Genomic DNA, 27472 nt, shown 5'->3' with positions numbered 1-27472 from the left:
CAAAAATAGATATTGAAACAGCCTTCCTGAGTTTTCTGCCGCTCCACCTCTGATTTCGGACACTCAGCTTCGCCTACGTGCCGCTTTCCAGAACTGAAGCTCCTGTGGTCAAGAGAGGAAATCTGTAACTCAGCAGAAGCGCTGGTGAAGGAATGAGCGGCTCGGGCGGAGGGCGCAGGGTGGCACAGGCCGGGACAGACATTCAGCTCAGGGCAGTTCTCGGCCGAAGACGCCAGCGGGACTGCGAGGGGCGGGATTGGCCCTGCGCCCCGCCCTGCCGGCCTCCTGCCGCCGCTCTTCTTTGCCGCGGGCGGCGGGGGTAACGAGAGGCGACGGAGTGGCTTTCGCTGTTCTGCTTGGCGGGGCCGCAGCTGGCGGCACAGCGAGGTGAGGCCGCCGGGCGGGGTGCGAGGCGCCGGGCCGTGGCTGTGCCGGCTGTGCCCCGCCGGGCTCGGCTCGGCTCGTCTCGGCCGGCGGCGGTGGGGGACCAGCGGTGGCCCCCGCGCGGGGCGTGTTTCGCGGGCGGCCGTGAGGGCGGTGAGGGGCGGCTCTGCGCGGGCTCCGTGCCGCGGGCACTCGCCGTTCGCCGCCGGCAGTGCTCACAGAGGTACCGGGCCGGCGTGGCAGGGCTTAACTGGCGTGCTTGCCGGACACTGATAGCGTTTCCTTGTTTCTTCAGCCAGCCTTCCCTCTGAAGGGTCTTGAGCCGGAAACATCTTTGAATATTCGCCGCGGAGGTAGAAATAATAGTATTCGAAATCAACGCAGGTGTGAGATACCTCCTCCGGGCTACCTTGCCCGGAAAGGGTCGGATTAGTTTTGTCCCCTGGTATGTCGCAGCCGGGCTGGTGACCTGAGATTGCTGACCATCCTCCTGTTCCTTCCGAGCTAGCCCTGCTCTCCCTCCCCGCTGGCAGGGCTGCGGAGGCCTTACCGCTGCTCAGGGACTTGGAAAAGTTCGTGCCTCCAGAGGCCTTCCCGCCTCTGCTTGGAAAAGTGTTACCCCTACCTCTTCAGAAATTTTGGTTCGGATATTGGGTACACAGTGGGCGCTGTGTTTATCCCCTACACGCAGGAGGTTTGAGTTGTTTTACTTCATAGGACTCCCTTATCAGCATGAAGATAGGAGTTGATCAGGTTTTTAGAAAATCTTGCTCTTGAATTGACTTTTTTTTGAATGGCCTTTCATCTTACATCTTGACAGCACTTTGCTTCTGAAGAACCATTTATATAGTTGATTTTTTTTTTTTTCACTCCTAGTGGGAGGTCTCTATGTTTTGCAGTTAAACCATATGTGTAGTTTTGTAGTGGTGGGGAAATGGTAGCAATTTACTGAGTTTTCAATCAAAAATCTAAACTTACTGTAACTCTGTTTCATAATCTCCATTTAAGATATGTGAGTGTCCTGTTAATTGTGATGTTAAAAAGCTGGTTCATGTTGTATGGGAAATATACCAGCAACAAAATATATACATAAAAATAAGTGGGTGGTCTGACTAACTCTTGAGATAGTTCAGGTATATAAGTTTGCTTGTTTAATTTTGTTTTCATACACATTATTTTCAGTGGTAATACTGCTATCAAAAACTTCACCTGGCCAACATGTCCAGGTATTCTAGAACATTTTATCAAGTTGTTTTTAGTTAGCCAACTTCTGTCATTGGGATAGATACCTACTTTAAACCTCTAGCTTCTGTTTTGCCGCATACCTGTTTGGGAATTCTCTTTTATCAGATAAAGGGCATTGAGGGTATTTGGCTGTTAGCTTCTTGTAAAGCAGTCATTTGAATGAGGAGAGATTTCTTGAGCTGAAATATGATTAGTGAACAAGTGGTAACAATGACCCTATCCTTGGACAGATAGTGTATTTTTAGGGTTTTCATAGTTTTCTAATCTGTTACTTCTATTTTAGAATGCTTTAGAAAAGGAAGACCTGACACCTGAATTGACTATCAAATAAATGGTTATTCCTGAGCAGGATGAGAGTGAGTTGCTGAATGTGTTGTGGTGAAAATGCCATTCCCTTCTTGTAAAGAGTGTAGCTTGATAATTTTGGTGAACAGTGACTCTGTGACATTCATCCAAGGTGTAGAAGTTTGAGTAGCGGCTGTCGCTGAATGACTCAGTGTTTTTTTCTTTTCTTTTTTTCCTGCAGTTTGTAAATCCCTGTGAAAGGCATATAGGAAGTTTGTGGTCAGCCGGCTTGAGTTCAGTGCCCAAACTTTAAATCTCCAATGGAAAAATATTTGTTTGATTTTTTTTTTAACTTGCAAATTTGAAAGGAAGAACGTCTCAGACAGTGTTGCTGCGGAGGATGATAAGAAATCTGCATGCTCTGTTTTGTGACCGTGTACAGTTCCTTGAGTCCTGTGTACAGGGTGTCTGTGCAACTTTGAAAGCATAAAGGTTGCTGCTGGCTATAGCTGGTTCTCACCATGGGGCTGTGAATAGTGGTACTTGTAAGTAAGATCCTGCTGTGAGTAAGAACAAGCTGGATTTATCTTTCAAAGATAATCACTACTGTGTATTAACCATTTATAAGATGAAAACTGAAAGGTTTTGACTCACTTTTTTCTGCACTCCATTTCTGCCCACTCAAAAAAATGGTCACCTTTATTTTTGGAAGACCCGGCACACAAATGTTTGCTCTCTGATTCACTCTTTTAAGAATTACTTATTTTTCCAGTTTCATTTATTTATTTTTAAAATAAAATTCAAGTTCTAATACCTTTTAGTCTGATTTAGTTGTATCTGGGTATACCTAACTAACTTGTCAATGGAAGATGTTTTGATTAAATTGTTTGGTTAATACACTGTGCTTTAATTCAGGCAGTCAGACATAGGAATTTCATGATAATAGTGGAAAAAAACCACAGTGATTTCTTCAGAAGCTCACTGGGAAGTTGGAAAAGAGTTTGCAATAGGTGGGGAAAGCAGCACTGTCTGAGGGGCTCCCTTGGTATGGAAGAAGTTTCCCCATTCTGGTCCAGTCTGGTTGGGATGGGATTGTGTGACCTCTATGCTGTGCATTAGCCCTTAGGTCCTTGTTGGGACTTTTTCTTTTTTTCTCTTTTTTTGTCTCTTGTCTCTGGTTTTTGCAGGGGCTTCAGTAAGGCTGTGTCCTTACTCAGAGTTGCAAGTACTCAGACCTCCAAGAAGCTGTGCCTTCAATTTTCGGTGGCTGCTTTGGCTGTGGTCTGTCCTTAGATGCTGCTCTGGCTTATACTGGCTTTGTACCACGCAGTGGCTGGATGGTGGAGGAGGTGGTTGGTAGGCAGGTGTGCTGGTGGTGGGTAAGGGAACATTTTTCCTACACTGTCTGCTGTGTTTCTATTGAATTTTTCACCTGTTCTGGTTGTTTCTGCTTGGTGGGTCTTAAGGAAGTACCCAGAGCTGAACCCTGGTGAGTAGAGAGACTTGGCTTTCCTTCTGGGAGTCTGAAATGCACCATTTTGTTTTGTCTTTAGAACTAGTGTATTCGTCTTGAGGCTTGGTTGGCAATGTTGCTGCTTATCTATAGTAAAAGATTGCTGGATACCAGATATCCTACTTCAGCTGAGTACCATAAAAAGAAAGAATTGCTTACTGTGGGAAGTAAAAGTATGCTGTGTGTTAATTTGCTTGAATATCTCAGTCTAAAACATCTCCTCAATGAAGTACCACTAGATTGGAAAAGCAGAAGGATGGAATCTTCTGTTCAGAAGTCAGGAATTTTACGAATATGCTTGTTTTTACATCTGCCACGGACATTGTTGGATTTCGTCTTCAGTAAAATTGCTTTCTTACCCATAAGATCAGAAACTTATTTGAAATCCAACTCAAATAACTGTGCCAGACCAGATGTTTCCTGGAAAACAGCATGTGCAAACAGGTTTTCATGTAGATGTGCTTATTGAGCTGATTTGCTTATCTCTCTTCCAAAATATGTGAGTATGTGTACCCATGGCAGAAAGTTAAACAATTTTTATTTTTTAAACTAACAAGAGAGGGGGAATATTGATATTGCAACTGAGGTAAAGTTTTGGGTCTCCAGTATGTGAACAGAAGAGCCTTCTGTGTCTTTCATGCCTTTCTTCTTTGTTTTGCTTTTCCTTCTGTTCAGTATAAAAATATATTCCTAATTAATTTAAATTATTTATGGGTAAACAACACTGCTGTTTTCTAGAAAGAGCAATGTACTGAAGTCAAACATGCTTTAGTGAAACCAGCACTTATTTGCCTGTTTGTTTTTAACGGGTGGAAGCAGCAGAAAAACAGATGCTGCCAGATTTGTCTACTGTTTAGGTGTATTGGCATTTTTTAGCATGGTTTTGTGCCTGTGCTTTAAGCTGCATGGAGAACTCATCATTCTTTCCTTGAATAATATGGTTGCTTTACCTCTGAAAATTTTTGAACTAAACAGCTAGTCCCATATATTTATCTAGTAGATAACTACAGTGCAAGCTGTTACTGCTGATAATGTGAACTGTTTTCTCTATTTCTGACAGCTATGAGGAAAATACCAGTTATTTTATTCAAGTCACACTTAGAATGAATCACTGCATCTTGGCAGTGCTCTTTGTAGTTTTTCCATGTGTCAGGTGTACCTACTATTACAGCAGACAACAAGATACAGATGACTTCATAATGGGTTCTGACAGACCTTTTTTGAAATACAGTATTGTATTCTGGTATGCAAAAGTAAATAGATTCTCTTGTTCTTTGCTGAGATGGCAGTGCTAACTCCATCGTGCCCTTTGTGCTCTCGTTTTTGCTGCTCTGGAGATTGGGGGTTCTTGGTTTTCAGGGGTCATGTGTATGACATGGTGGCTCTGTACTTCTCAGGTGCTTCTTTTAGGATGACACGGTAGGATAATAGTCTGTGCAAGATGTGTGTGTTTCTGCAATTCATAGCTTTCTACTGGAAATTTGTGCATGTCTCTGTGTGTGTTTTAATCTACTGCGTGTTAATTTTTTGCATTACAAGAAAAAAAAATCCAAACAACATGGTTCCTTTCCTTGCCTTTGCTTCTTAGTGTTGACCCTGCTTATCTGTATGTGGCCCTGTGGGTGTCCTCTGGAGCTGTGCTGCATGTGTCCCTTTGTGCCTTAGCTGAGTTTTCCTTTAGGCAAGAAACTCAAGTCTCAGGTGTTAGACTTCTTTGGACTGTTTTGTGGTGTGCGTGGGTGTTTATGAAGAGGCAACATTTTAATGAAGCTGCATTTTACTCTTATGTGCTCTGTATGTTCCACCCTCAAATTCAAATTAGGAAACTTTTCAAATGAACACACAGATTGGAAACCTTTGTGAATCTGACAGTATTATGCACTGTCTGCTGAGAAATGAGAAGTTATAATCTATCTTGACTGCAGAGAGGGAATTTTGCAGAGAATGCATGTGGACACTGAGGTATAGGTGAGCTGCTGAAGGACTTAAGTGCTGGATGTACAATAGAATTTGCATTTCTGGGACCTGTGAAATGCTGGCATCATATTCTTCCCCTGTACTTAGAGTGTATGTTCACATGTAAATCCTTTGAGAGTTGCTACCATTTATTAATTTCTAAAACATTGCCACTTGTGTGTTGCAGTAGTAGGGAAGAGGTTGCTTTGCTTAAAAATATGTACCTTGAGAGCTTGTACTATATATTACTAGTAAATGTATACTAGTAATTTTGGATTTAACTAGTGTCTTATGATGCATATATATTTGCTGACTGCCTGGTCTTCTGTGCTTATTTTTTCTGTCTTTTCACTGCTGGAGTGCAGAAAGAAAAAAAGTTAATCTCAGTTTACAAGGAAGCAATCTTCTACAAACTGCAGCCAAGATTCCTTGGAGTTTAAGGATTAATGAAGCTAGGTGCCATTAGGCTTATTAAGACCAGATATCACCACACCATAAAATCAATGTGGCTTATTTCAAAGAGAATTGCAGCTACCCTTTGCCCCTGCCTATCTTTTAAGATGGTCTGTTTCACAGAAATAACACAAATCTCAATAACAACCAGTAGTATCCCTGGTACTGCTAATTCATGATTTATTTTCTGTAGGAGCAGAGGAAGCAGCTGGGCATCAAAATGGAGAACACTTAATGCCATGTAACATTGAAATCAGTGGAGTGTCTGCTCATATTTATAATAATTGTTATTTTTAGGTTCTCCTTTAAATAATTTGGTTCAGTCTTATTTACGTATTTATTTACAGGCTCAGGAATAAGAAGTTAGAATAGTAGTGCCAGATGGAATAAGTTGAAATAGTCCAATTTTAGAAAGCAAATTACTCTTCAAAGCGAATTACTCTTCAAACAGCAAGACTAAATTAATTTTCTGAGTAAATTAGGTAAAAAGCAATCTGTTGTCGACCCCAGTGTTGTCTGCATGGATTTTTGGGTAGATGTATGATAAAAAAATGGCTGGTTCTGTTTATTGCAGATTTGCATTATATTGTTAGGAGCATTCAAGACATCTCCCTCAAGAGCGTGTGAGGCTTTGTGTACAAGCTAATAGTGTATATGCTAAGATGACCTTTCTTTGTCTTTCAGATGCAAATATCTAGACAGGTCAACACTAGTACATTTACCTTCCTTGCTGGGTGTAAGCCTATCAGCTGACAGCTGTTGCATTACTGTTTGCAGTCAGCTGATGGGCTGTATTATACATTATTGTATGTATAAAATAGCTGTAGTTTGGGATGCAGTACAATATGCCCTTTTTAATTTGCAGGTTTCCCTACTGACTGTGATTCTTCAGATTTGTTCATTTCTTCAAATGGTAGGACTAGGAAACAGCTGTCGTGGGATGAAGTCTCCACCACTCCTCGTGGCTGCGCTCGTGGCGTGCATAATTGTTTTGGGTTTCAATTACTGGGTTGCAAGTTCTCGCAGCATGGATCTGCAGGTAATGTTCCTTTTGATCCGCATGTCACTTTGTACTTCTGCAAGTAGTAAACATAGTTCACGAGAAGGATGATTCTCCTTCATGTGGCAAGCCAGGATCTTCAGCTTGTTGTAGGAACTTCCACAAATTTTATAGTCATTGCTTATCAGTAGTGGGGAAGTGGGACGAATGCCTATTTGTACCTGAGAGGAACCCAAAACTTGAACACACCTGCATGTGTGATACTTGTTACTTCTGCTCTCACAAAATGTTCAGCTGTCTTGTGCTGTTTCACATTAAAGATGTGATAAATGCCATCCTCTTTTGTTCCCTCCCAAGCACCCTCAACTTCCGTGCCATCGTGGCAGTACACAAAGCAGAAAAGACCTTGGCTTTTGCAAGCCCTGCTCAGCAGTAACAAAAACATCTTTATGTTATCAACCCTGTGTTCATCACAAATCTAAAACAGAGCCCTATACCAGTCACTGTGAAGAAAATTAACTCTATCCCAGTCAAAACTAGCACACTGATATTCCTAGATTTGTCTTTGTACATGACCAATAGCATTGTATGCATACTGTACAAGGAAATCTGGCTTGTTCAGAAACGAAGTCTGAATTTGTGTTTCTTGGTGACCTTTCTGAAGAAGAACATACAAGTCACATGTAATAATTACCTTGCCTGATGATAACTATATTTTTCTGATGATAACTGTATTTTTTGTGGCTGTTGAGCTTAGGTTTTAATCCTTTCTGGACCATTTGTTCTGGACCATTTGATATAGGATATGTGAGTCAAATTTCTGATTTGTGACAGTCTCTGCAGGACAGTTACATTTTTCCCCCCTTTTTTTTCTTTTTTTTTCCTTTTCTGTTGTTACTGTTTTTAACAAGCTGACCTAAAAACTAGCAACATGTTGATTAAACGTGGCTCATGAAAGCTCCTTCCCAGTTTATCCAGTGAATTTGCATGGTCTTTGTAACTGAGCCAAATGTTAGTACTGAGTGGAAAGCTGAGTACTGTCAACAGAAGGAGTTGAACTCCTGTTTCTTTCACCTCAGAACTGGCAGTATTCAAACAAGGGCACTTGTGTCTGGCCATGTGGTTAAGGGTGTGTCTTATGACTTCTGAGACCCTGGTCATCCCTTGCTTTCCCCTCAGTCAGTGGCCTCAGGATGGTGGCTACCAGTGGGTAGTAACTGTGTCAGTACTACTGAAGTGTTGCTGCACAGCCATGAAGCAGCTGATAGAGAGAAAAATATGCCACAGATTCATCTTGGTCTTCATAACCTAGAGACACAAGGTCCTCAGATACTACTACAGGTACACTGTACCATCTTACACATTTCTGCTAAAGTTAGCCTGAAAATTACTTCAATTTGGCATGGTCACACAGTCTGAATGGAATAAAAGCATAGCTGAACATGGATGGAGCTTCTGAAGCTCTCTCTAGATCCATTTGTTTGTTGGCAGGATTTTGCAGGTGTTATGACTGAAATGGAAGGAGTGTTTTTCCTTGCTATTCCAGCTAAACTGCAAGTAATTTTCCTTTTTTTTTTTCCTCTGACTCCTCTCTCTTTTCTTTATTTCTGTGGCAGAGAGGCAGGGTAGATGGGACATGACATACTGCATACGTGGTGTAAGGAGATTTGGAACATTTTCTTGGAGTCTTGGAACATGTGCAGTTTTTATTATATTTAATTTTTAGTCCACCTGGAATCACCAGGTCTTTTTTCATTCTGTTGATATCCCCAGCCCCCGGCATGTTTTTGTATTCCTAGTTGCTGTGAAGAACAGTTTCAACCCAAAATGTTTAGAAACAACGTCCTGCAAGACTAAATTGGTACTTAAAAACAAGAGGGGCGGAGGGAGGAGGAAAGAATGTGAAAACATGAGGCTTAATTCCTTAGCTTATGTCTCTTACAGGATGTGATGGTGTTGAATTTTATTCTGACTGTAGATGTTCTTTAAGCAGTCAAGAGGAATGATGATTTTCTGTTTATGAATGAATGGATTTTTCTCATATATGTCTTTGTATAATAGCTATATGTGAATTGTTCATGTAAAAGTTGGGCAGTGTTGTCCTCCCTCTACTCAGTTCTAGCTCTTCCAGGGAATCAGATTGGTTTGAGAGCTGAGTTTCCACACTGAGTTAGTTTGGGGTCAACGCTGAGAAGTGTAAAGCTGTCACAATTGTATGGGCTAAATTTAAAAAATTGTTTGACCTTGACTTCAGAAAGACTGTAGTTTCTAATCTTTCTTATGTTTATGTTTTGGGGTTTTTTTTATGCTCAAGTACTGAGCTTTTAATTTTTCTCATCTTTAACAGAAATTTTAGAGTCTTTACAAAATATGCACTCCTGTTAATTTATGTAAAACTACGGAAGAGTGTGTGTGTGTATGACTAGTATCCCTGGCTGACACAGGACTTTTGTGATATCTGCATTGTTAGCGCTGTAAAATTTGCTATTCCTTGAATATATTGGACAAGATTCCGGCAAGGGAGAAGCATTTTTTGATTGCTTTGGCTAATCTGCTCTTCCTCAGGGTCGCGTCATGGATCTGGAAGGCAAAGTCCGCAGGGCAGCAGCAGAAAGGGGTGCTGTGGAACAAAAAAAGAATGAATTCCAAGGGGAGCTAGAGAAGCAGCGACAGCAGATTGACAAAATCCAGTCCTTGCACAGCTTTCAGATGGAAAATGCGAACAGAGCACATCAGGAAGAGAAGGTAGGGCTTTTCCTAGCCATGGTTTTCTGTGAGACTGTAGTTTACCAAGACACACACTGCAGTGGGAAGTGGTGCTCACGTGTTGCAGTTTACAGACAATGCTGGTGTGGCAAAACATTTTATATTGTACGATATTGAGAAAATGACCTTGAATGGACATTTTAGCATTTGTTGTATAATTTTGAAATACTAAAAAGTGCAAGTAACAGCAGTTCTGAATAAAACTCTTATCCTCTCTATAAATTGTTACCGTACGTGGATTGTCCCTTCACTTTCTTTCCTGTACAGTAATGTTTTAAAAATTAGGAAAAAGAGGGAGATGGACTAAGAGATATATTCCCAAATATATTTGTAAGCATAAATGGTTGACATTTATTTCTAAATGCTTTACAAATTTTGTGTCATCTTGGCTTTCTGCCTCAAAAACTTAATGGTATTGGGAAGATATGAGAAGGTGAGACTTTCACGGCAGTGCTCCTGACAGTTCAGCTTCACCAGGGGAATGGTGTTCTTTTGTGAAGAATGTGAACAAATCCATTTAAATAGCAGTGTGTGTGATTCCTGCTGTGTAGTATTTTGCAAACTGGTTTGCTGCATATTTTGCTTGTGTTGCAGATACCACTTTGATTGCAGTTGCTAGTCAGCAATATCCATTTTCTCCCTATTCACAGAAGCATTTAGTTGAGAGTATTCAATTGCTTCTCTCATAGAGTCTAGTGGCTGAAGTTTATAGATCAGCTTTCCAGGACTATTACCTTCAGAAGGCTGAACAGTCACATCTTGTGATGATGATAGGTACTCTTCAGGTAGCAGGTTCACTGTAAGGGAATGGTTTGTTCCTCAAAATGTGTTGCCTGAGAAAAATATAACCAGATTAATCTTTGAAGAACTTAGAGGAACAAAAATTGATTAAAAATGGAAGGTAAAATGGGTGCATCAGTGTCATACATCATTAGTTTATTTTGAAATAATCTTTACTCCAAGTCTTCCAGGAAATAATAAACCAGTTCTTTTTACCTATTTTGAGACAAACCTGTATCCTTGATAATTTCTCTCTTCTCCCTATGTTCAGTCCTTGCATATACTTTTAAAAAGATGAGGTATAGTTTGTCTATTTATTTTTTTCAATGTGTGCATTTTTCAAAAAGATGTCTCAGAATATTCGGACAGTATTCAAGTAAGTAATCAAATCTTGTCACTTCTGCCTCCTGTTATTGGGTGTTGCTCCTGAATGCTGTGGCATTTTCTTGCTTTCTGCTTCAGTCCTACAGGGAGTGAAAACACATGCACGAGTGGAAAAAATAAAATTCAAAGGTAAGAAAAGGGCAAATGTAATGGAGTATTATGCTTCCTTTCTATAGGCAGGTATTGCCAGAGCTGCTAAAAGACACTGAAAGGGCTGGCCAGAGAATTTTCAGCACTGGCTAGCAAAGAGGGGCAGGTGCTGAGAGATGGTGACAGGACCTCATCTAGGAGTTTTAAGAAAGTTTAGTGAATGAAATGTTGCTTCTGCCAAACATGATGTGCCATCTTTTTGCTTCAGATTTCTGGCATCAGATGAGTGTTAGGTGACAGCACGCAATCCACTTTCCTTTGGTGTTTTTGAGCCTAGTGGGCCTACTGGAACTGTTCATAAAATGTGGCCTCCATGCCAAGAGAAGTAGTAGCAGGTGTTTTGCAGAACTAGAACTGCTGTTGGACATGGGGTGGAATGTGGTGTCTGGGGAAGAGTCAATGTGGCTTCTGGAAAAGAAAGTCTTTCTTCTGAGTTATCTTGGAGTTTTCTCTTGAAAGAGCTGGTGATAAAGGCGAGGAAGAGAAGTGAACACGTTCACACCTGGAGTTGAAGTGGCTTGTAGAGATATTATGCAGCCGTGTGGTCAGACAGCGGTATTGCAAGGGTGAATGACAAGGCAAAAGTTACAAAGCAGCTTAGAATTACACTGGCTTGATTGTTGTACTGTGGAGTTTTGAAGTGCTGTGAACTGCATAGAGAGGGGAGCAAAGGTCACCAAATCTGTGCAGTAGTTTCTCTACAGGAATCCAGAGTGTGATTTACAGGCTGGACAAGGGTCAGCAGAGGAGAATCATCACAGTCATCTTCAGGATTCGAAATGGTACAGAAAATATTTGTGGCTGGAGAGGAAAGGCAGGGTTGTCCTGCATTCACTGATGTGCCTCAAATGCCATGATCAAGTTGTAGTTCAGACTGAGCAGAAGGTAGTGCTCTTCATGCAATAGGTGGTGAAGCTGCAAGTGTGTGGCATCCATAATACCCAGTTACAGTGGGTCTGTGTAGGTTAATGAGCAACTGGATGGCCTTGGACAAACACCTAACCCACTTCCAAGGTGTTTGCTCTATCTCCATGTGTTCCTCAGACAGGCAGCTGCTGCTTGGAAAATACTGTGCTTTATGGCTGCCTTGGAACTCATTTGGCTTTTCAATGTTAGAGGCGGGATGCTGAAAAAGGTAGATTTTGGGGCCAATGTAGTTGAAATTCCTGTGTCCTAAATTCTTTTCCCTCTATCTCCCTAAAATACAGTTGTTCAGTCTATAAAGCTTGCTTAGAAACCCCAGGAAGTTATACCCTAGGGAAGTGGTCCATTGGACTAATTTCCTGACTTCTGCATTCTGTGACTGGAGAATTCTGTCTCACTCAGGAGCCTCAAGTGGTAGGGTGAGCAGGTATGTGCCTGTGCACCATTTTGTATCAAATTCAAAATTTGCTTTTCTTGTCACACACAGCAAATATCCTGTGGATATGCTGTTTGTTTTCCAACTCTAGTTTAAGAGTAGGGAGAGCTGTTTTGCTGGAAAGCTGTGCATTTGTCAAAAGAAGACATCAGCCAGGTTGCTATGGATTCATCCTCTGTAATTCAGGAATGCCTCAGATAGGGTGGCAGGGAAGATAGGGAAACCTTAATTCTGCTCACTAATAACCTTTATTGGAAGAAGCTGTCTAGGATCAGAGGTTATTTTTACAGAGGGATATGGAATATAAGAAAAGTCAGCATCTGAGTGATTTTTTGTTTGTGTGTATCTCTGTCCATGTATATATGTATTTTGTATGCTCATATCTTGAGTGTATAAGATAGGAAGGTATATACAGGATATAAGCATATATCCTTGTATTTTGGCTCCATAGATTCCAGTGGAATCTAGGATTCCTGGGAGGCAAGTAATGAATTCACCCTTTCTGATTGTGGGAAGCTTTCTCCTTGAACTGAACATTTACTCTGTGAGGATTAGTGGCCAGTATTTACCTAGTCAGGAAGAATGAATGCAAATCTAAATCCTGAGACTCTCAACCCACTTTACAAGCATTTTACAGACTATAGCTAACTAGAGATCTTCGAGTCGTAAATAAGAGTTTGCATAGTTCTTGCTGTTCTTAAAGAAAAATAAAATGCTTTCAGCAGTTCTGTAGGAATGACTGGTCCCTCTCAAACCTTCTACTTTTTGAGGAAGAAATTACATTTTTTGTCTATAGAGGAAACTCACATATGAGAGACACTAACACAATTTGGACTTCTAACCAAGTGCAAGCCACAAGTAACATTTGAGACACATCATAACTGCAGTTCATCTCTGCTCATTGTGATAAAACACAGAATAATTACAGTACTGATTTACTTTCATACCAAACCAAAACACCAGTAAGATGTTTTGCTCAGTTAAAGTCATTGTCACTAGCAGTGCAGTAATCACTTTGAGTTAAATCTGCCTTCTTTTGTAGTAGAACTGTCTCTGTGCTGCTTGAAGGATGAGGGCATAGAAGGTTGGTAGTCTGAGCCTGTTACACTGTAATATGGAGTATTATGCTTGTGTGGGCTCACCATTCACTGGGGCAGTGTAGTTCTGGCAAATTACTGTTGTAGTTATTTTCTTAGGTGTGAGTGTGTATGAAACACTACTGCCCCCAGTCTATTTTTAAAAACCCTGCTTGAATTTTTAAGGATTAGTGTAGATTTAGGAAATGGCTTCTGCTATTCCATGCAGAAGTAGAGTGATGAGACCAGGTAGTCTTACTTGAACACTCAATAACAACAGTTCAGGAGTGCAAAAAGGCTGTTTCTAATCTGTATATTCTATGTGGTTGTTATTCAGGACTTGCAGCTTCTGGGATTTACAGAGCCACAGAAGTCTCTTTGAGGAGCATAACAGGGCAACAATGTGTTTAATATCTGTGAAGTGCATGAGTATGATTTTGCAGTTGGTAGTTTTCTTTGGATTTACATAAATCTTCTCCTACCCAAATCTTGTTTTACTAAGAAGGGCCAAGATTTGTATGTTCTATGTAAAGCATGTCACTGTCCTCTTGCTCAGTATCTTTTAACACTGGCCACAGCTGCTCTCTGGTCCCCTCCCTCTGGGAAAATTTCAATTCCTAGCAGTCTTCTGACAAAAAGTACCTATTGGTATGCACGGAGTCGATTCCACTCAGAAGGAATTACAGTAGTCTGTAGGAGAGAGTAGAAAGGTACCTTTTCCTTTTCACTGAAGCCTATATATATTTTGGGTGTTGATTTTTTTTTTTTTCCAACCCAAACAGTGCTGCATGTTCTAGTTTTGGAAAAGTTTTGAGGTAGGAAAGCACTGCCTCATGTCCCATATTTGCTGCAGCACAATATTACTAAATTTTCAAGGGAAGTCAGTATGCTTCCTCATAACTGGTACGCAGAAGTCTAGAAGATCACCTCTGTTCAAAATATATCTTCACGTGATGGAAGGAAAAAAAAAGGGTGGTCTGAGGCTAGCTAAACCAGAGAGGGGGAATTTAGTGCATATGTAGTTTGAAGTTAACTATTGGAATGTTGCTACCTCTTCACAGCTAAATAATTGGACAAAAGTCAGAAGGTGCATTAGATATACCTGTGGAAGTTTCATGTTAATATTCTCATATCATATGATTTTGTTTTGCTTACATTGCCTACTATTTGGGTTTTTGTTAAATGTAAAATGAGGGGAAGTGAATAAAGTGAAGTGAAAGTCCTGTAGTTTCATAAGGCTTTTTTTTCTCCAATCTACTTGCTGTTGCCCACTACCTGTAATAGTAATTTTGTATTCGTGTGTGTCAAATACCCACCCTCTTGTGCTTAAACATTAGGAAACTAACTTTGCAATTTTGGTGGTTTTGAAGGCAGAACTGCAACATGTCATGGTGTGCATGTCCTTGTGTCCTCTGCGACTAAACAGAACCTAGATTGTTTTTATCACAGGCTGTGATGCAAGGTTGAGTCTCAGATTTTTGGCAGAACTACTGTGTAGAAACAGAGGTGGTTTTTTGGGTTTGGGTTTTGCTGGGTGCGTGGGTTGTTCATTTGTTTGGGGTTCTTTTGTTGATTGGGTGGGGTTTTTTATGTTTATTGAGGAAAAGTGGAATTTCTGAATGGAATTCTGTTTATTGGGACATAGGTTCCAATGAACAATATCTCCTCCATTTTGAGCTTGAAGTTTGTTCTAAGGCTTACTTAATTGATGTGCCTCCACTGAAGTATAAGTGAGTGTACAACACAATGATGAACTTTAAAGAGAAATGTTTCCTTAAAACCATATTTATCAACTTTTTCCCCATACATTAATACATAGTTTGGCTGTTAGTCTCTTGGCCTGGAACCAAAAAGACTTTTTGTGGTAAATTCTCATGTTTTAACACCAGCTGGCAAGTAAATATCATGCAGACTTCCTCACTCTCCACATCTCCCTCTAGATTTTTGAAGAAAACTTTGTTGAGATAAGAACAGTTTGATAACTGAGAGGAGTAAAACCCAGCAGAAGCAAGATATACCCAATCCAGTTGCTCAGTGCATGCTGTCCACTGGTGCTGCCCAACTTGTCCCCCAGCAGCTATCAATGCCTCCTGGCCAGCTCCCGCACTCTGTCCCTATATTCTGTGGTAAGTAATGTCCCTTTGGCCAGTTTGGGACGCCTGACAGAGCTTCCTCCTGGTTTCTTGTACACCTGCTGGCTGGCAGGGCATGGGAAACAGGCAAATCCTTGCCTGAGTGCAAGCACTACTGAACAGTAACTAAAACGTGATTGTGTTGCCAGCATTATTCTCATGTTAATGCCAGGGTAGTGTGGGGAGTTGTGGGAGCATGCAAGACAGAGCCGCTCTTTCTCTGTGCTGGAAGGACTTAAATCAGTTTGAGTTAATCATGTAATAAGTGCTCTCCTTTTCCCTGGTTAATTATAAATGTCTGTTTCTGCGTGTATAAATTTTACCTTCCCATCCTGCTTTATTCACAGTTGGTTTTGTTCCTACCAGTTGAGTTACTGATTCTGTGGCTTATCTTTTTCTCCTTTGTGCTATATTTGTGTATGCAGAGCCCCTTTTTTCTTAAGTTTTAGTATTTATGCTTATCAAACTATTTCCTTTCTTTTTTCTGTTGCAATTATGCTTTTATATACATGCTAATTATGCTTTTACATCCACCACATACAGTCAGTGTTAGAAAGGACACATGTCAGTTCAATGTGCTTGGGTAAGCTTGGTTCTTGATAGTAGCAAATGCTGGAGGAGTTACTGTAGTAATACCTCCAATGAATATGTGTATGGAGAATACTGTTCCGCATTATTCAGATCAAATGCATTTGCATAGTCCAAAGTATGTGCTCAAAAAAACCCCTTCAAATAATTTATCTCAAAGCTTCCTCATGCATATTTCTGCATTATGCTCGATTATTTTTAAACAGTAGCTTTAGCTTTGTGTCTCTTAACTGGAATAATACTTATGTAGGCATGATCTGTGGTGAATAATAAACAATTCAGCTGCTATTATTAAAAAATTTGCTGTACAGCTGGAGCAGTTTGTTTCCCACACTACTGGTGGAAGTGTGACTTTTGAGTTTTGATGTTTGAAGCGCTGCTGTCCACAGCATTGTCTTCAATCAAAAGATTTGGTTTTTTCCTCTTTGGTAGTCATAAAGACTTCTGTGCAAACATGTTTATGAGTAGAATAAGCTGGAGCTATATTATAGGTTTACTGTATCACAGAATATCAGATTTTGGTGTGGTAATAGGGGAATTTTTCCAAAGCTGGGTTTTTTGCTCTTGGAGATTATAGCTATTGTTTTCTGGGCTAAATGAAGTTTAAAATGTGATTTTCTTTCTAGAACTGAGTATTGGTATGTGTCTGCTGAGTACTTCCCAGCAGTTTTCATTCTTGACCAGCATAAAACCCCAAAAGTAAATAATGTTTGCTTAATTTACAGCCACAAAGTGAAAATTAGTTAACACTTGAATGATAGGAAGAAGAATGGAAAACCTGATGTTATTGACTTAGTGTGATTGGAAGGTGGCAGTTGCAGTGCTGTGCTGTAAATTATTAAACAGTGTTTCCTGCTCAAGTTAAACAGCTAACTAGGATTTAACAGGTTTTTGCCTGGACTGTTGCCCACATTTTCAAGGAGATAGATGTGGCATTGCCAAAAGGAAGTTTTATATGCAATCCATAGAGACCAAGGCAGACGTGTTTTTTTCCCTGCTGTGATTCAAAGAGACTTTTTTTTAATGTGGAAAGTAATTCTTCTTACTTCAGCTAATCACAGTTATTATTGTCCTAATGTTCAAAACATGTTACACTTGTATGTTTACTGTCACATAAGTGATCCTGGCATTTAGGAGTTTGATTTTTAAGGACCCCCCCATTCGGTCCCACTCGTCCCTCCCCTTTCCCCCCAATAAATAGAACCAAAACCAACAAAGCCCCACAAAAAACTCTTAAGAATATACAATTACAAGTTGCTCTATCATGCTGATTTTTCTAGTCCACTGATAGTTTCTGATAGTGGACAATGCTGTATTATCCTGAAGGTAGCAATCCTGGAACAACCTGACTACATTGTCCACACAATAGCAAAACTAGGAATTTCCAGTGAAACATTAATTTCCTTTTCCTAATAAACCAGTGAAAAAGAGTGAATTTCTTATTTACCTATCCTATGAGAAAGGAGAGGGAGAGATAAACGATCCTACATACAAGTTGTTACTGTTTTTTGAATTTCTTTTTGCTACAGCATGACCTTTTTTTCTTGAGGTTTCATGGTGGTGTTCACAAAACAGCTGTACCTGTTGTAATGGTGTAGAATACTTAGCAACTAATACTAATGGTGTAGAAATACTTAGCAACAGCTGAATGACCACCTCTGTGAAGTGTGACTCTTTAAAGGGTCATTCGAAGACAAATCTACTGCCCTGCTGGGTCCTGTTCCACTCAGATTTATTGAACGCTGCACTCATGCAATCAGCTGGCTCTTATTACTGTAGCCTTGGGAAGAAAGGCACCAACAATGCTGTCAGTGTTTCAGGGTGACTTGGGCAGACAGAGTGGATGCTGCAACTTCTTTTTGGGTGTGGACATACACACACAGCAATACTAGAGCAGAAACTTTGGGAAACAGAGGAGTTGATTTTCTGGGACCATTGAAGAACCCTGAGGGTTTCCCAGGACAAGGATAGTAGGGAAACTGACAATGAAGCCTGAGAAATGCCTTCCTAAGGCTGTACTGGATTGTTTCTGAAGAGTCAGTGGTTCTCTTTTTTGTATTCTTAAGCACTCTTGTGCACCAGACTTGCTAAATTATGCATATGAATCTGAGTTATCCTGGCATCTGCCTCACAGGAATAATTTCACTTAGCTGTGACTTGATTCAGTTTTCATGTGTTTTGGGGAATGTGTGTATATGAAATGGTAGATGGAGATTGATGAAAGAATAGACAAAACATGTTCCTATGTTGACTGCCTCTTCAGAATGAAAGGGCGAACGAAGTGAAGGAGTGGAGGAAGGCCACTCCAACATGAAAGCAGTTGAGAAGAAAGGTAGAAAAGGAATACAATGCAAGGGTTTCGCATTGTTTTCATGGAGTTGTTTTATGCTGAATGATGAATGCTTTCATAGCTTATCTTTGCATGCCTGAATACATATGTATTGATTCCTGAGTGAGAGGGTAATTGATTGTGAGCTGTGATGTTGTGTTCTTCCTTCAAGAGGTAAATAAAGTCTGACTGTGACTCCAGTAATGAGATGAAATTAGAATAAAGTGACAAGCAATTTTAGTATCTATAAATTCCTTTAAATTTTTCCTCTTTTCATTTGTGTGGTGATATCTTCCCTCACTCCCCTATACTGGAAAATCTGGGTTAAAGTGAATGTTGTTTGCAGTAGGAGATCTCTAAAGCAGCTAAAAGGTTTTGTTCAACTGTGACACTGTCAAAACTGTTGCGCACAAAAAGAAGATCTTGTTACAAGTGCTTTGATAGGTGTTGTTTATAATGGTAATACAGGTCCTTTGCAATTAAAACACTGGAGATTTTTCTGCTTCTTTCAGGCAGTGCTGATGAGTAACATCACAGTAAATGATCGGCTGATTCAGAGTCTACGAGGTATGTTGTGGTACCCCTGTGACTCTCTCATACTGATTTTTAGGCTCCCTGTTTTTAAGACTTGGATTTTTCTGTGGTCTTATGAGAATGGTGCCTTTCTTCAAGTCATGGGGGTGGTACAGAAGCTGCTATGACTTAGATATTTCATCTGCAAGGTTCCAGTTAAGTGTCAGTCTAATCTGCCACAGTAGTAGGAGGATTTGTCTATGTAGTGCTTGATGTAGTACTCCTGACTCTTATGATAGAACATAAATAGAACTAAGTTACATCATTTTTTTCTTCATTTTACCTGGCAACATATTCTTGCATTCTTCCCTGAGATGTGGGGTTATGCATTTTAGCACCAGAGGAATTCACAAATCCTATGTTAAATTTAAAAAGTCAGTCTAATTAATTTCTAATCATGGTAGTGTTTCAAAATTGTTGTTAGCAATGTATTCTGGGGGTACTTGGGAATGAATCCTATGAAGTATGTATGTTGTGGTGTTGTCTTCTGATGCTGTCTCACAGAGGTTTCTATCAGGAAGAAAACACTAAATCATAGATGCCTCTGTTGCTATGGAACATGGGTATACATTATATATTATTTAGGGAAGCATTGCAAGCTTGATAAATGTGAATGCTGTTTTATATTGTGCTGTGATTATGATTTCACAAATGTAAAGGTTTTCCAGACTGCAACTTAGCAGGGTTTGCATATCTGCAAATACATAGTTCTGTGTATTCCTTAAGAGGAAAAGTAGGTAAAAATATGTATTATACTGTTTTGCCAATATATTATGCTGAAAGGTTATTCTTACCAGATCCCATGCACCCTTGCTGAATAAATTCAACAATTATCTATGCATTTGTTTATGAAAAGCAGTTTGCATGACAGATGAATAAATTTAGCATTGTTATTGCAAATTTGTTTCTTGATGTTTCTGGTTTAGAATCTATATGTATATGTGTATCTTAATGTGTATTTTAATCCTGCTTTGACCAGAACACTTGAAAGAGTTGCAGACGGAATATGGAAAGCTACAGCTGGATGTTTACTGGTTTCAGAAGAACCAAACTAACCTTCAGAGGAAGTTCTCATATGATCTGTATGTATGTTCTTTAGGAAATTTTGGCTTCCCAAATTGTAGGTGACTTGGTTATAACCCAGAGTATTCCTGTGTTAGCTATAGCTCTGTTAGTAAATACATGTTTTTAAAGAGACAAGTAACATCTGACTCATCTAAAATTGCTCACTGTTGATCTTGGAGAATAGCATTAACTTTCCACAGTTTTTCTTCTCTATGCCCAGAAACTTCTTTATATTCCTTCTATTGCATGAGGATAAAGGTAGCAATATTATCACTTAAGAATTGTGTGGGAAAATTGAAACAGCAAGAAGTTAAACTGTGAAGAAGTTTGAATTGAGGTAGGGGAATACCTGATGAGAAGCTGTACCTTATTGAACTGACAGAGGTCTTGGGAATTTCTGGTACCATCAAACTCATGTATTCTGCTTTACATGACTTACCTAGTCATGGCTTTTTCTTAATATTTCGCACTGAATTTTAAAGCATGGATAACTGAAAGTTACTTATACTTATACTAAACACACATTTCTGGTATTTCTAGGAATTTCTCCTCAGTTCTTTCTGCTCAGTAATATTCTTGTTTCTTCTACCTGCCTTCACAATCTGTAATATCTTCCCCCTTGTGCATAGATATAAAAAAGCATTAGAATTTACTGTTTGTATGTTCTCATAATGATGTTCCATCAAGAATGTAATTGTTGTAGTGATAGGTATTTTTTCAGCAGCCATTATTTAGCCAGGTTTGTAGGAATTATAACTGAAAGTGGAACATGACACTCAAATAACTTGAATTCTGCAGGCTACACTTGAAGTAAATATTTTCTTATTTTTATTTTTCCCTCCACCTTAGAATTGCAGATTAATGCTAGTGCTTCTGTGATACTTACTGATTACCAGTTGGTTGTCACCTTTTTTTGGATTATTACTCATGCAATAAAGATTACCTGGATGGATTACATTAGGGGAGAATTTAAGACTTCTAACAGAAAAGGAGAAGGAAGTCAGAAACTTCAGTTTGTACCTGCCTTTCAATAAGCTGTGTGTTAAGGGGCCTCTCCCCTGTTTGTTGTGTACCCTGGTTGTTAAGCACTGTCTGTTGGCTGTTTAGCTAAATGACAGACCTGAGACCCATGGGCCTCTGTTAATTGTTCTGTGCTAGTCACTGAGTCTGTTTTCCAGTGTTGTCTTCTAAGTCTGAGATCAGCAGGAGCTAATAGATCTGTATATAGCACAAATATCTCTATCTGCTGGACAGTCATGCTCCACGTGAGAGGTGCACCTGTTAAGCACTGGATTGATATACACGTACAGGGAAGTGCTGCGCAGCAAATGTCTGGGTTAGGAAAACTTGGAGGTTTATTACCCATATCTGGTGAAGTGTTTACAAGCACGGCTGTGTTGAGGAAATCACTGACAGAGCACCCCTTGCTTGTGGTAGTGTACCATAAAGAATCCCTCTTTGTTTAACAGAGGAAGTTTGTATTCAGACAGCATGGCTCCAAGGTGTGGTCTGGCTCAAGGTGAAGAGCTAAGCATGATACAGTGGTAAAAATGGGTTTGCTTTTATGAGGGTAAGTATAGAGACAAGTGTGATAAATCAGCCATGTGATAGTTGAACAAAGACTCAGCTAGCTGGTCTGCTTCTGGTTGGTCTTGAGGCAGGTGCACCATTCCCTGCAGAGCCTCCATGGGAGTCTGTAAAGGCAGTTATCTCAGCCAAGGAGCAATGCTGTCTTCACTAGCTTTGCTGCAAAATACTTAAATGTTCATTTTCTGTTTCTAGACTTTTTTCCTAAGAGTACAAGTGAGGAAAACAAACTTTGGACTCAAACTTTCATAAAATAATTTATAGCTTCAGTATGTGCAGTATTCACACGATTCTAGGAGGAGCATGTAATTTTAAAACATTGCTTGTTGTTTACCTTTAGGGAGGATGTTGCAGTGTTAATATTTCTCCGCTAAACTAATTTACACAACTAACTTTACATTGTTTAGGTAATTGCAGAAATGGATACGTGGTGGTGCTTGGCTACATATGTTCCTCTTTGCTACATGCTCGCTTAATACTGTCACTTTAAAACAAACAGCCTTTTCCCAAAGTGATTGTGGGCTTAGAAAAATAAGAATTATTGGAATGACTCCAAATGTTATTTTTAATCTGTCTTCCTTCCTCCCCTCCCAATTAGGAATAAACTGCTGTGTTGCCTCTCTGTTCATCTGCCTTGCCAGGAAGGGGCATTAGACCTGATTATGTGCTTCTTTGTTTTACCTGGATTTGCATGGATGAAGGTTTTGCACCTTAGCAGGTAGCAAGTACAAGCAAGTACCGTAGCAAGTACACTGTGCCCAGTGCAAAAATAGAGGGACCATATTATTTGTATAAAAATAATGAAAATGTTATAAAAAGATGACAGAAGCCAAATGTCTTTTTCAAGTGGCACATTGTAAATTACTCTTCTTAAACATTCAGTTACTGTTCTGTAGAAGACAGTGGTAAAAGCAGTTGTGCATATGGAATGCATAAAAACAAAAATCTATGAACTTAGAAGGGAAAAAAAAACCTTTTGTCTTTTTGTACTGGAGTATTGAAGTTTCATCTTAGCGTTTTTGGAACAAGCTTAGTGTTTTCCATGCAGAAGTCAGCAGGAGCTATCTTGCCTTAGTGGTGTTGTGTGCAAAAGGAGTGTGCATTCCTCAGCAGTCAGCTTAACAATGTACCCTTGGTGTGCACTGTGCCCAATGCTGTCTGGTCATGGTTAGAGCTTCTACAGCAAAGGCTCACTGGTGCACTGACCCTTCTCTCCTGCAGCAGCCAGAGTGAAACAAAAGCCTCTGGACTCATTTTTCGAAATTGTTATTGAATACATTCCAGTATTCAAATGCATTTTTGTTCCTAAAGAGCTTTGTTTGTTGCATAACTGCATGGATGAACTAAGGCTATCCCTGTACACTAGAAGCTGTTGTAAGCATGAGTAGAGTATTCAAGTCTCATTTAAAAGAAGAGAATTCTGTTACAGATAATAAGCTTAAAATGGTGAGGGTTTGTCACAGATGTTAACTGAGCTTTATTTTCATGTGCATTGTGGGATCAAAGTGCAAGCTTTCTCAAATACTCTGACATCAGGTTGTCTATGTACTGCATCTTTTTCAAACTTGCAAATTGTTACACAATTAATATGTTCTTTTATTTCTTAGAAAATAGTGAATGTGAGTATAACTCAAGCCTACTCTGTTTTACTGTCTTTGATGTTCACCAGTTTAAAGCATGGCTTATTTGGTGACTCTTCCATGTATTAGCACTGTCAAATCAGACGTTAGAATAATGTCTGGTCTACAGGAAGTCATAATAAAGGTAGTAAGTCAGTTAGCATATCTGTCTGCTACTGTTCTTCCTTTCTAGGTGTGAACTACAGAAGGGATTTTTTGCCTTTGAAAGGCAGGGCTGGAGAAGGGTGAAAGTGCAATAAAAATGAGTAATTTGTTGTGATAAAGTGCACGTAGCCTGGAAACTCCTTTGGATTACACAGTAGTTTATTTTCAGCTTGAGAAACTGCAGCATGCCTCTCTGAAGCAGCTGCTGTTGTGCGGAGGATATTGAGAATATTAGACCAGTGTTAGAATAACACTAGTCAGAGCCAGAATAAGGAGAAATTCACCCCCCTTCTTAGTCTTAGTGATGGGGATAAGAAACTTGCAGTATGTTGACCATGCTGTTGTGTAAAGGTTGCTGGAAAAGATTTCAAATGCAGAAAGATATGTTTGCAAGGTCTGTAGCTGATTGTATATATAAAAACTGGAAGTTATGTTTGAGTGGAAAAACAGAGGAGAGAGAGAAAGGAGAAAAGGTTTAAAAATCCCATAAAACTTCTTTGTTGCTCGATTAGCATGGAAAAGAAAACGTGGTCCCCAGCCAAGAGCCTGCTCTTCCTTGGGCAGGCTCTCCAGGGCAGTGGATACTGAAGTTGATGTATTTTCCCCTTGTGTGACACATTTGTTATTGGGATCCACTCAACTGCTGTTCCTGTTCACAGTGGGGTCAGAGCATACTTGGGTTCACATGATTACTAGTTTCTAAGGCTTCTGTGTGTGTTATGGGATAATGCTTGTCTTGGTTTGTTATTCACTAGGTCTTTGTCTACCTTTGATATAAACTGAAAGCTATAAAATGGCTAATGAAAAGAGTGGGAGAAAAAGGATGATCTTGCCCTGACTGCAGCCTCTTGCCCTGACTGCAGCCACTTGCCTTGAGAAACAGATTGACAAAACTCCTGAGCTTTGCACAGAATCCCCAGCACATACACAGAAGGGGAGAGCACTGCCCTGGCATTTTAGGAAAAGCACTGCTGCAAGCAGCAGACCTTAGCTAGGAGTTAGGGAGCTGTGAGGGAAAGGCAGGCTGCATGGATGCAGATAGAAGACTGCTGTCACAAAGGTTGAGATCCTGATGGTGCTTTGTAACTATTAAAAGTTTGTTAAAAGATACACAGCGCTTGCATCTTTAGAATATATTCCTTCTGGAATTTACAGTAGCTGCTAGTGAACTCCATGTCTGTAACATATGTTTTGTTACAACTTGCAGTGCTGCACTTTGCTGAAATACTGAGGAGGTGTGTTCAGTTTGCTAACACTTGATTACATCTGTTTTCTATTTCAGCTGGTACTTTTCTGTTTTGTCTTTCTGGCTAAAATCAAAATATGAATTTCTGTAATCATACTAGAAATGCTTCAAGGATCAAAATTGATTTTAACTTACCTGGACTTGACTGGTTAGCAAACACACAATGGAAAAATCATGTAGCTTGTTGAGCTGGTCAGACAAAATAGTTTAAATTTTGTAGTAGAATTAAGGCAATAATAAACGTAAAGAAAAACATAAATATATGAAGGAAAAAAAAATTAGTTAATTTTACAAAATTACCCTATAGAAGAGTCTGGATGAAACTTAATCATCTTGTTCATGGTTTTTTCAGCTCACAGTGCATCAACCAGATGAAAGAATTAAAAGAACAATGTGAAGAAAGGATAGATGAACTTAGAAAAAAGAATAGTGATGTACCACAAATCAAAGAAAACAAAGACGTCGCAGAAGATAGCCAGGTATGGTTTGGATAATTTCTTGAAAATACTTTTTTTAAAATTCTTAACTGATTATTCACCTTTCTGCTATCTCCTATTAGCATTTCTCCATCTCATTAAATTTTTCACTTCTTCAGCATTTGTTGAATGTTTCTGATCTGTGGGAAATGGGGTGATTTCAAATTCAGAACAAAGAGATGTCCTGCAGGAGATTCCAAATCACCGTGTCTCTGAGATGGGCAGAATTTGAGAGGTGATGCCAGAAGTGGTGTGGGTTCCATTAAGGAATATTTACACAATTGAACTTTAGTTAATAATACCTTTTGACTTTGTTGAAGTACTTAGTTGCTTTGTGTGTTAAGGATGAGGATAAGCTGTGAATCACTTCAGAGAAGCAGCAAACCCTGAATATTGTAGTCCAAAGATCATGAGCTATGAATCTTCACAGAAGTCCTTTATGTCAGCATTTTACTATAGGAATAAAGGGATAATCAAATATCTTAGCTGTTTGATGTCAGATATTCTGAGCCAAAGAATCACAAATTCATTGCTGAACTTATTGAAAGCTCACTACTGTGGGGCAGGCTTGGCAATTAGGTTGGCTGCGTGTTAGCTGGCTTTTTCTCCTGGGGTGCAGAGGGTGGCAGAAAATCCTGAGAAAAGGTAATTTCAGTTCATTCTGTTGTCATGACATATGATTTATTCATGCTTCTTCATTGATATGGGATTTGGTCAGGGATAGGATTGATTAAGCTTGATACGGATGGCCCTGGAAAGAGGCAGTCAAGCTCTTGGGTGGGAAAGCACCCAGTTTATTTCTGTACCAAAATAGCCCTTTCTTCAGGATTACTGAAGAAACAGAGGTTTTAGAAGTTAGACTTTTCACACGTGACTGCAGTAGGGCCTTTCACTCTGCCTGAGTAGCCTACTCTCATTACAAAGGCAGTGGAGGTTTAGTGGAATATACCCTTTTTTCTTTGGCTAGGAGAAGGCTAAATTTGATGGCTTCAGAAGTGAAAAGGGTAAGGCAGTGAGGAATGAATCTTGGTTTTACAAAGAGGTGAAAAAGCATGTGAGAAGACAGTTAAAACATCTGCCCAGAGATTCCCATAGGTAATGGTTTCCGTATGTGTCCAGTCCTTTATGTAAAATGGGGGAGACAGAACTACTGAAGTGTTGTACTGAAGTGACCTTTTATTCTGGGAACCTGCGCTATGTGAAAGCTGCAACATGAAAGAAGCATTACAAACAGGAAGTGCTATCCAGTTTTACCTTCAAATAAAAGTTACACAGCTCTTGGAAATAGTTTTTATAAACAGTATCAAATAAGTAGATAAAAAATAAATAATAAATACATCTTTGTAAGTAAATAGAACTTGCATAATTTGGAGATGATATAGTTAGTTTGTCAAATATATCTTGTTTAAGAAAGTTTACCTAGGGAAGACCCTAATAAAGAGGTGGTCAACGTAATTTTTAGTGTGGCTTTGCAATAGGTTTTAATTACAATTACCTGCACTAGATTCCTTTGCTTTGTTTGTTTCTGTATATGTGTTTGCATTTTTGGGATTTTTTTACCATTTCCAGTTTGCATGATAAATTATCTGAGAAGGAACTTGAGGAATTTTACTGAAGCCCCTCTGCAGGACAATTTCAGTCTCCTGCACAAAAGTGGATAGTTGGAGGCAATTTTTACTCAAAGCAGATTATGTGTGAGGCAGAGCAGGTTATCTCTTATCCTTTTTATATATAAAATGGGTTGGTCTCAAAAGAGCTAATGCCTAAATAATTTCTGTCTGTTTGTGTTCCCTAGTATGTGGCTGTGTTTCTTTGGCCAAGCTGTAACTTTCTCAGTTTTTTGCTTGCCCAAGAATATCAACCTTTTGCTTTCATAAAAGCATACTTATAGTTTGTGCAAGATGACCCTGACAAATCTATGTATGTTTCTGCCCAGTGTTTTAAGCTGGAGTAATTCCTATTTTTAAGGTGTATGTGCTTATGTAATAGAAGGTCTGTCTTAAGACAGAAAAAAAATGGAGTGTTGGTTGGTTAATAACTCAACAGCTTTACTTAGAGCTCTGTAATTTGAAGAATGATGTATATTTCTTGGCTGAAGAAAATACAACATCTTCAATTACTATCTTTTTATCCAACTACTTAAAAAATCAGCATATGCCTTTTGAATCTATTTGACATTAAGAATTACTTAGCTAGAAATTTAAGGTAAGTAAAGGGATTTTGCATGTGTAATTAAGAGGTAACTTCTTGCTATTAAGTCCAGGCTCAGTATTTTTGCAGAATAATTCATGCCCAACAAAAAGCGAAAGATAGTCTTATGCTCATTTTCTGATGACTTCC

The 27472-nt window shown here is 39.5% G+C and overlaps 1 protein-coding gene across 5 annotated transcripts in view; it reads left to right on the top strand.

Moving 5' to 3' along the window:
• The first annotated feature begins 265 nt into the window (after window positions 1–265).
• GOLM1 (golgi membrane protein 1) overlaps window positions 266–27472 on the top strand; it is a 34577-nt gene continuing 7370 nt past the window's right edge. The window contains exons 1-7 of one of the 5 annotated variants that reach the window (XM_064735073.1): window positions 276–387; window positions 680–737; window positions 6702–6875; window positions 9402–9581; window positions 18914–18968; window positions 19954–20056; window positions 25009–25135. In XM_064735073.1, coding sequence (XP_064591143.1) covers window positions 6747–6875; window positions 9402–9581; window positions 18914–18968; window positions 19954–20056; window positions 25009–25135 — 594 coding nt within the window. In that variant the 5' untranslated portion in view covers window positions 276–387; window positions 680–737; window positions 6702–6746. Of the gene's footprint in view, window positions 388–679; window positions 738–2734; window positions 3294–6701; window positions 6876–9401; window positions 9582–18913; window positions 18969–19953; window positions 20057–25008; window positions 25136–27472 lie in introns of those variants that run through there. The other 4 variants (XM_064735072.1, XM_064735074.1, XM_064735076.1 and 1 more) reach the window with 4 other exon arrangements.

The sequence above is a fragment of the Zonotrichia leucophrys genome, chromosome Z (assembly GCF_028769735.1).
Source record: "Zonotrichia leucophrys gambelii isolate GWCS_2022_RI chromosome Z, RI_Zleu_2.0, whole genome shotgun sequence".
NCBI classification, from domain to species: domain Eukaryota; kingdom Metazoa; phylum Chordata; class Aves; order Passeriformes; family Passerellidae; genus Zonotrichia; species Zonotrichia leucophrys.
Note: the sequence above shows the minus strand (reverse complement) of the source record. Positions and strands in the feature narration are given on the sequence as shown.